At 30.2% G+C, this 10969-nt stretch overlaps 1 protein-coding gene across 1 annotated transcript; it reads right to left on the minus strand.

The window, feature by feature from the left end:
- Positions 1-2853: 2853 nt before the first annotated feature.
- On the minus strand, positions 2854-6143 carry LOC101495598 (uncharacterized). The gene is made up of 4 exons (XM_012718183.3): positions 6021-6143; positions 4877-5304; positions 3357-4369; positions 2854-3254 (listed from the first exon to the last, which is right to left on the minus strand). The coding sequence occupies exons 2-4, from the start codon at positions 5288-5290 to the stop codon at positions 3251-3253; spliced, it is 1431 nt and encodes a 476-aa protein (XP_012573637.1). The 5' UTR covers positions 5291-5304; positions 6021-6143; the 3' UTR covers positions 2854-3250.
- Between the last annotated feature and the right edge of the window lie 4826 nt (positions 6144-10969).

The raw sequence follows: 10969 nt of genomic DNA on the forward strand, positions 1-10969 counted from the left end.
GAAAGAAAACACAAACCCAATTATTCTGGTTCACCACCAACATAGTAGCTACGTCTAGTCTCTTTAACACTTAAGGATTCAATCTATTTATCATCAAATGTATCGCATGCCCATTGAACACCTACTAGTCACATTGACTATGTTCGAGCCTTCTCAACTTTCTAGCTTAGTAGAATTAAGTTGTTGAAGATAATAGCCACTACTAAGCTAAATTACAAAGAAGTGTTTATGATTGTTTTTTGAATAATTCTCACAAGAGAATGTTTACAAAAATTGCTCTTAGAATGTTTTGTAGTTTTTCATCACTTAGAAGAATAATACAAGGTTTTTTAACGATGTTGTATTGACGACAGTAGGATTCTCATATATGTTTTGCAAGGAAGATCACATGTCCTGTTATAGAGATACTTCAAAGTCATTAGTGCATCAAATCTTCAATGATCTTGAATAAACATTAAAAGTTTGTTCAAATCCATCTTCATAACTAATTAAGCGTATCTTGATGCAAGCACTCGAAAATGCAGAGGATGACAATTTTAGAGGATGTCATGCGTTTCTTCTGTTAAAGGATAAGTCCATTTTTTTATGAGCAGAGGAATTTGACTTCTCCATGGTTTTGAGCTCAGATGATTGACTTAAGAAATTTTTTTTTTGTCGGAGCATTGACTTTAACAGAGTGTTGACTTTATCAACTCGTTTGCGAGCTTTATCAAACACATAATAATCAGAGTGAACTTGAATAATCATAGGCACGCTAATGTTAATCAGAGTCAGATACAACTTTGATTGATTCTTCATAACATTGTCTTAATTTCTTCATTTATCTTCTGTAATATTCACAGGATGCATCGTAGATTCTTTATAATTTTTAACAGAGGATTTGCACGTTTAAAAAAAATCTTATTTCATTATCAATTATTCCCACAAAATAATTTTTATTATCATAAAAAAGTTAAAAGTCACTGTTCTTCAAATTACTTTAGTTCTAACAAGCGCCATCCTCTCACCTTAAATTTTTTACATTAAAAGACAAAAATATAGATATGATCCTTTAAGTTTAATTAGCTCAATTCTTACTTATGTCTTTCACTTTTTTTTCTTCCCGAATTTTATTTTTTAAGTGACATTTCATTGCAATGTTAGCTTTTATACTATGGTTTGTATGTAGAAATTTCTTTTGATAATAGTTTTGTTAAAAAATGACACGTGGATGTTATGATGATGAATATATTTCTGTACATAAATATGACCTATGTAGATAAAAATATTATTTTGTTCTTTTTAAGGAAAAATTAGAAGTGTATAGATATTGATGTGGATTTCAACATCGCAATAATGTTGCCACACCAAAAATATATTGTATTGTGAAAGACAATATTCTCATATATTAATTGAGACAAAAAGAAGGCATCTAAATTTTTTATGTATCATAAATTCAGAAACAATCTTCTCATATTTTATGAATATATTTATTATTTGAATTAAAATAATCATGATAACATTAATTATCATGATAATAAATATTTATTTATTAATTATATAGACAAAAATATACATATAATCCTTTAAATTTAATCAAGTTTTTTTTAGGTGTTTTAAAATTTTTTTTTTTTTTCGATTTGATTCTTTAAGTGACATTTCGTTTGCAATGTTGATTTTTATGTCATAGTTCATTCGCATAAATATTATTTTTTTAGTATTTTTTATTATAAAAAAATTGTCGTGTGACAGTAATAATATTGTTGTAGGCATAACACTGCTGAAGTCACAAATTATTAAAAAAAAATTAAATTTGATTAAAAATAAAACTCATTGTTCCAATGCAGAAAAATAAAACTTATTGTTTTCCTTTAAGTTTTGACACATTTTTTGGATTCGTCCTTTAAATTTTGGCAAAATTTCACCTATAGTCTTTTTAAGTTTAGTTTAGTTCCAATTTAAGTCTGATCTTTATTTTCATCTTCTTTCTCTTCATCAATTATCTCTATATTATCTCCCTCTTAGTTTACTTGAACAAAAAGATAAAAAGGGTTGAATATTATTCTCAGAGATAATGTTCTCAAAAATATCATTCTAAAAAATGTGATTTGATACATTAAAACAAACACACCATTAGAATTTTAAGAATTTTAAAAATTATGATAAGATAGGAATGACCTACCATATTACTTTTAAAAATTATGAGAAGATAAAAATGGTCTACCATATTACTGAACCATAAATCTTACAATGACAAATTATAGTCTTTTGTGGATTACATGTCTTATTTTCTCACAAACAAAAAGTTACATGTATTTTTGAACTAAATATATGACTTCTCAACTTCTTTATCACAGTAGTATACTTATTTTTTTTGACAAAATCACGTTAGTATACTTAACGTAATACTCACGCCGTTCCCTTTTGACACTTCTTAATTTTTGCATATGTTTTTAAAAAAGTTATTCATGTATTTAATATATCTATATTTCATAGATTAATTTGACCAAAAACATCCTTTAAATATGTACAAAGTTAACATTAATTTCTTATTTTCAATGACATTTAGTGGTAAATGAGTTTATTTGTTAAAAAACAATAAATACATAGCCATTAGAAAAAATGACATATATAGAAACAATTTAAAAGAAAATGGTGCTTGTAAAAGTGAAAGAAGTCTCTTACAAAAAATTAAAGAAGTGAATAGCTTGAGATAGATTTCCGACTGCTCTGTTTCTTAAAGGTGAGGAGGAGAACCAAACAACTTAGTCTTTGTGCCTCATTAGTTAATAGTTCTTTGGCAGACCAAATGCAGAAAACTTTTCTATGAGTGATATTCAACACAAATTCAAACCATCCACCAACTTCACAATATTCAAAATATTTAAATTTGTAACTAATAAAAAACACTAACGATGACATAAGAAGTTGATCAAACACTACGAAGTGTTAACCAATATCCAGATCAAACACTTGTTAACCAATAGTATTCCGATGAAACACTCATGAAAACCAGTAATATTCTTAAAAGTGCGTAAGCATCTTTTAACTCAAATATACTCAGCATTATTCATATTTGATTCAGTAATATATCTAAGCCAACTACAGTCTGGTAAAGCATCTAGTGCAAAATCTGTTTGATTCAAATCTCCGTTCAAAGAAGAATTAAACGTGATCTGATTATATGCATTTTGATTTTGATTGATACCATGAGGATTGAAGTCGTGCCAAGCATCTTGGTGCGCCAAATTTTCGTTGATGGGAGTATCTATCAACTGATTAAATGCATCTTGATTAGTACCAATAAAATAAAATAAAATAAAATAAAAAGACATAGTTCATCATCACAATTGAATGGTATTAGATAAAATGCTAACCTGAATGGTTTAAAGTAGGGCTCATCGATTGAAAACATGCTAATATCAATACTGTAGTAGTCAGAATACAACAATGGAGCAGAAGACTCATCCCAATCTGCACAAATGTCATCGTAAGCTACGCTCTTGGGCGCTGATTTTTCTATTCCCTCTTGCAGATTTGTGTCATTTGAATTGTCCTGCAATGATCTTGTATTGAGTAAATCACCACTCGCAGGATAAACAAAAACCGATTGATTAGGATCCTCAATTGGAGGAAATTGAATCGATGTGTCGACAGATTCATGTATAGGAAATCGGGACACAGGCGTGTCCAAGCTACATTGTTGAGTCTGTAAATATTGGATTGAAGGGAGCTCATTACTCGTGCACCCGTCTATGGGCTCAGAAGAATAGACAGTGTCATTTAATGCGACATGACGGTCGATATTAAGTTCATTCATCATGGACCCATCAGACTCAAAAGGAGAGATATTGTCATTTAATGCGGCATGACTACCAATAATAAGGTTATCGTCATATCCATTGCTGGCACAGAGAATGGTATCACTGGGAGGAGACAACATACAATACTTTTCACATTGATCAAATATTGGGATAGCAACAGTGTAACTGTCTGAATTATTATTGAATGTTGTATTGTCCAAAGCATTGAATGTTGTATCTTCTAATCTAGCGCGTTTTGAGGGGGGTCCCAACAAGATATTATAGATGGAGTCTATACTTTGATCAACCGAGCCACTTCCTTGCATATCTAAATACGGTGGTAGAACAATTGCTTCTGGTCGGAGTTTGAAACTTTTAAATACCACTTCAGGTATCTCGAAATTTTCTATCTGTGAATTATTGTCATCACCTTGGTCGGCTCCCACGTCTACATTTAAATGTTCTTGATTCATGTTTTTCGCCCTTTCCACTACTTCCTCGGGGTAGATGGGTAAGCCAGCTTTTTTCAATCTCTTACTTCTTGTGTGCCAATAGTTCTTTATCTCATTATCTGTGCGACCAGGGAACTGAAACAAACAAAGGAATCATAATAAAGAATATCTCTGCCCATACTAAAAATTAACAATGAACTTAAAAATGTTCTCAAAAGTTAGAAAATATTTATATTAATAAATTATTCTTTATGTACTATCCTTCAACACTGTAATCATTACAACAATATTATCAACGGCATATCTTCTGCATTTCTATAAAGATAGAAAATACTTGCATTAAACATGTTCCCTAACACCCTCATAACAGACAAACCTAAAAAGAGTGATCTATTTTCCTAACTGATAACTTATTTATCAACAGAATATTCATATAACTTCTTTCTACGAAACATCAGAAAACAAAGTCTAATCAATGAGAATGAATCAAGATGTGGATATATTTAGCAATTAGCATAAATAAATTTTCCTTTTCATTGATTTAATTTTGTTTTCTGATTCTAATGTTTAACTAAATTTAGGATCATAGTAAATATTATACGCAATAACAAAAATTTAAAAAGTGTAGTTACTACTACTAACCGCTAGAGCAATTTGAGCCCATTTATTTCTCAGTATATAGTGTTGTTCAACAAGTAACTTTTCTTCTTCTGCAGTAAATGCACCCTTTCTGAGATCTGGTCTCAAATGATTTGTCCATCGTAGACGACAGCTTTTCCCGCATCGGGCAAGTCCAAATTTTTTTTGGACTGCACTCCAATTTCTGTCTCCATATTTTTGAACATATTCTACCAAAATTGCATCCTCTGCCGATGTCCATGTACCTTTCTTTAGATTACCATCTCCTCTCCCTCCTCCTCCTCCTCCTCTAGTGTTATCTTCGTTATCAGCTTCTTCTGGAAATACTGATGACTGACTACCTCCATTCTCAACTTCTTCTGGGGATACTGGTGACTGACTACCTCCATCATCAGCTCCATTTGAAATGCTACCCATGGCTCTCAATATGCCTAAAAAGTTGAATAAAAGTTGAGGATTTTTAATTAAGAAAGTAAAAAAGTATATAAGCATATATATCTTTGATTTTAAGGGTAACCAAACTCGTCAAATAACAAAATATATTTATATAACCATTCGAGTTCTGTAGGCATTGATTATGTAACTTCATCCATTAAGTAAAAGTACCTAGAAGATGTTCACAAATTGTCTTTCGCTATATAGATAATTCAAACTAAGTTTTTCTAACAAGTACACTCACATAAGCAAGTGAAAACAACAATTAACTTCAAATTTCCTTTTTCCCACGATATATAAGATTTCATACTAAATCATTCCTTAAATATTGAACTACATACCAAATACAAAATATAAAATTGAATTTCTCAATCTTAGTCCCGTGGAACAAAATATAACTTATATGAAAACTAAGATTTAGCAACAAAAAAAATAGTATAAAAATATAATAATTCAAGAAAAATTGTTCGTTGCCGAAAAAAATAAGTCACCATTTTTGAAAAAAATCCCTTCTCCTGTTCACAAAATATGCACGCTGTTTGAAAAAAAAATCGACATAATAGAAGAACAATAATTCAATGAAACGACACACCAAAAAAACAATCAAAACTAAACTAAACCATTCAAAATAAGAATTAAAACAACCATTGAAACAACATCAAATAAGAAAAAATAAGAGAAAAAAACTTGGTAAGGATGAATAGAAAGGAACCAGAAGTAAACGATGAGAAAGAAGGAAGGAATGTGTTGGTGGTCTGGTGTTGAGAAGAATGAAGTGAAGTAAGCGTAAAAACGGGAAAAAAGAGTTTGAATAGGAAAGAGTTTGAATAGAAAGACTTTGAATAGAAGTGACGTGACGTGAGCTATAGGTTTTAGGTTCCAAAAGAAAAGAGTTTCAAACTAAAGTAAAATACCATTTCAACCCCCATTTTAACTCAATATATTTTATTTTCAAAAAAAGAAACCTACGCGGACATTATAAAAATAATTAAATATTATTAAATAATTCTATATTATAAATTATCTCTAATATTTTTAATTATTTAAAAATAATTTTATTATTGAGATTGTGAGAATTATTTTATTTTAAATAAATTTTAAAATATCTAGAACGTAATTTCAACTTATTATCAATGGTATAAGTTTTTCAAAACATAAAATATATTTCTATGTATTATATTATTCAAACATTTATATTAAGTAAGTCAGTTGTTTGGTCTATCATATAAATAATAAATTTTAAAGATTCATGGATATACTTAATATTTTTACAGAATATATATTATAACATACAAATTTTATCATAGTATTATCTACGTGAATAAGATATTTTTTAGATTTTATTATAGTATTATATATGTAAATTAGACAATTTTTTGACAAAAATAAATTCTATTTTTATTTTATTGTCAAATTCCAACACAAATAACAGTGTTTTAGACTTGCAAAGATCGAATAAAAAAACTATATGCAAATTGTATATGTACTAAAGAGACAAAGAAACTATAAAATTAGAATTTAATTCGGAGATATTCTTATATTCAACTTTTTTATATGGCAATTATTTTGTTGTTTATTTTGAAAACTTTTAATTCTTAAAACTCTACTTAAAATATATTTATATATATATATATACACTTTTTATATTTTATATTATTTTAATATAATGCACTTGTATATATATAATAAAGTATTTTTTACAATTATTTAAATTTGACATGTATCATGTTAATTTATTATGCTTTATTCTAAGTATGACTCTTAGAATCACGTGATAATGAATATTATATATAATAGTGGTACATATTAATATAAATATTATATATGATAGTGGTACATATTAAAATAAATTTGAACTTAATTATGTTTATGTATTATATATCTATTATTTATAAAATAACTTATTTTTTTTAAAATAATCACATAAAATTTTATAACATTCAATTATTTTTTTGACGAATTATAAAATATTATATAATGCATGCAAACGAGACAAATCAATAATCAATAAAATTCAGATCAAACACTTAAAAGTACAAAACAATAATATTCTTAAAAAGTCTCAATTAATCAAATATATTCAGTATTATTTATATTTGGTTCACTATTATACCTAAGCCAACTAAAGTCGACTCTATTTGATTCAAGTGTCCGTTCATAAAATAATTATGTGTAAATTGATAAAATGTATTTTGATTAACACCGTGACTATTGAAGTTGGACAAATCTATTTGATTCAAATTTCTGAACAGGGAATAATGATGATAATATGCAAAATAGGGATAGTTAACGTCTTATCAACAAAAATAAAATCAAATAAGAAGACATAGTTCATAATTACAAATGAGATAAAATGTTAACCCTCAATAGTTTTGAGACTCGTCAATTGAGAACATGTTAATATGATTAACACATGCAAAAGACTGAATTGTACTTTAGGCCATCCAGTTCATCCTATTGTGCACAAATGTTATTGTAAGTTGAGCTCTTGAATGTTTTATTGAGCGCCGTTTTTTCTATTCCCTCTTGCACATTTGTGCCATTTGAATTGTTGCGGGATGATAGTAAACCACAACACTCACGTATAAATAATTGATTGATTAGGATAATTAATGGAAGGTAAGCTACATCGTTGAGTATATAAGTATTGGAATGAAGGGAGCTCATTCCTTGTACCCAAGTTATATTGTTGAGTATATAAATATTGAAATGAAGGGAACTCATTCCTCGTGCACCCATTTTTTTAGGGGCTCAGAAGAATAGATATTGTTATTTAATTCGGTATGAATGTCGATAAGGTTATCATCATATTCATTATGTTGATAGCAAGGCTATCATCATATGAAATCGTTGGCATAGAGAATGAGATCACATGGAGACAACCTATAATAACTTTTGATCAAATACTATCTATATTGTTCGAACTAGGTTGTATCTTCGAATCGAGTGTGTTTTGAGGGGCACGAACAAGATATCGTAGATTGAGTCTATACTTTGATCAACCAATCCACTTCATGCATATCTAGTACAACTAGGAAATCAATGATAAAAAGGACATTGATGTTGCACCTATGCAGAAAGTTCAATTTGCTTACACAACAGAAACACTAACACCAAACAATTGTCAAATGATGTTAGTCATATTATTCACTCAAACACAAATGAAGAACGTTTTGATTATAAAACAAGAACAATATGGATAAAATCGAACACATGTTTATTAAAACATCAATCTGAACAGTTGGATTGTTAAAAGCTACATGAGTTGTCATCAACCTTTATCATGCTTATAAGAAGAACCTCAAGGTGAAGATAACAACAAGAGTTTCAAGTGCAATCAATTAATCACTTAAATAATCATACTTGAGAAATTAAAGCTCTTCAATCTAGCAAAAGCTCTGGTTCTCTCTCACTAGATTCAAGTATCTTTTTACTGAGTTTTCTGGTAAAAATCAATCTCAAACAAGTGTTGAGTAGATTTTAATCTATCAACCTTGTTTTATAATTTCATTTGAAACTCAAGATTGTGTTTTTTAAAATAGTTTGAGTGGTTTGTAAAAAATCTTTTTTGTGATTAAAAGGTAACGTGCAAAAACCCTTTATGGATTGAAAGGTGATTGTAAGAGATCATTTTAAGTTTGAAAGGTGAAAATTGTAAATGATCAAGAGTGATCAAGAAAGTTTGTGTGAATGCAAGATCATTCTTAAGTAAAGCACATTAATGGAAAAACTCACAAATTGTGAGGACTGTATGTAGGTCACCTTGGATGAACTAGGATAATCATTGATTCTCTTATCCTTATTTTTAATTATTTCTCACTCACAAGCAATGATCATGTACAAATAATCTTTTGCATTTATTTTCACTAACCAAGAATGTTCTGCATTTTTGTTTTGAAATCAAGATTAATCTTGAGTTAGTTTAAATTAATGCTAGAACCCTTTAAATATGATATTTCTCCTTTGTTTATGTTAGCCTTAACCTTAGTTTTAGGTTGGAAGTCTGGCAAGAAATTCGACTTCTCCTCAACTTTAACTAGCCCTTGGTGTATTGCTAAGGATTTCAACATTGTCCTTGCAGCTTGCGAAAAATCACGTGGTGCTCCCATGAATCATACATATGCAAATCCTTTGTTAATTGTATTGAGGATTGCAATCTAAATTGACCTTGACTTTTCTGGTCATCATTTCACCTAGATGCACAACCAACTACAAGAGAGACTTGACTGGGTTCTTTGTAATACTTTGTGGCAAGAGCTCTTCCTGAATAGTTTGGTTATTCATCTTTATATCCACTCCTTTGATCACCATGGTCGTTGGCCTAAGTTGCATAATGGTCAACTTCCTCCCCAACAGAACTATACATTTTTTGGTGCATGGCTTGAACATCCTAATTTCGATAATCATGTTAGAAACCACTAGATTAACTATAACGATTGGTTCTCTAATATCACAAATCTAACATCCAATTTGAGTTTTTGGAACCATCATACATTTCGTAATATATTTGTACGTAAAAAACGTGTTCTTAAAAAATTATTACTCAAGCCCTTGTAGGTGATACGAACCAACACCCGGTTGAGTTAAGACAAGAGCCCTAGAAAGAGTATAACTCCTTAGCTAGAAGTGAGGAAATCTATTGGTTCCAACAATCTTGATGCAAATGGATCCAACAATTAGATATTTTACTAGATTTTTTCACTTGTCAACTCTAAAAAGGTAGAGATTTAATAGAATATATGCACTCCAAACAAATGATAACTCATGAGTTATTGAAGATAATGATTTTAAAAATCTTGTGATCCAATTCTATCGCAACCTCTACTATTCAGTTGGAGGCCTCATCACCCCTTTTTATATGGAAAGACTAGACTGAGACATATCTCTTGATGAAACTAAAAAAACTATTTTTAGTATGGGAGATTATAATTCACCTGGCCCTAACGGATTCCATCCTATATTTTTCAAGAGTCAATGGACTGTGTTGAGACAAAATCTCAAATTAATATTTTGATGATAATCAAATAAAGTTAATTAAACTTATAATTATGATTCTGAAAAGTGTCACTACAAGAAAAACATCATTTTGTGGCCAACTTTATAAATATTTTGTGGCCGAATAAAACCCTCACAAATTAGTGACCGAAAAAGCCCTCACAAATGTCAAAATTGAAATTGGTCTTTATTTGTGGCTGAAAAAGCCCTCACAAATTTTTAAATATTTAACTGGAATTTGTGGCTGCCTAAGCCCTCACAAAATCACAACATTGTGATTTTGTGAGGGCTTAGGCAGCCACAAAATCCAGTTAAATATTTAAGGATTTTGTGAGGGCTTTTACAGCCACAAATAATCAATTTTGTGAGGGCCAAATCCGTCACAAAGGAGGACGGGACAAGTGGATTTTGTGGCTGCAAAGGCCGCCACAAAGGAACGCGCACGTGGCATTTGTGGCTGCAAAGGCCGCCACAAAGGAACGCGCACGTGGCATTTGTGGCTGCAAAGGCCGCCACAAAGGAACGCGCACGTGGCATTTGTGGCTGCAAAGGCCGCCACAAAGGAACGCGCACGTGGCATTTGTGGCTGCAAAGGCCGCCACAAAGGAACGCGCACGTGGCATTTGTGGCTGCAAAGGCCGCCACAAAGGAACGCGCACGTGGCAT

This window comes from Cicer arietinum, chromosome 7 (assembly GCF_000331145.2).
Source record: "Cicer arietinum cultivar CDC Frontier isolate Library 1 chromosome 7, Cicar.CDCFrontier_v2.0, whole genome shotgun sequence".
Taxonomy (NCBI): Eukaryota; Viridiplantae; Streptophyta; class Magnoliopsida; order Fabales; family Fabaceae; genus Cicer; species Cicer arietinum.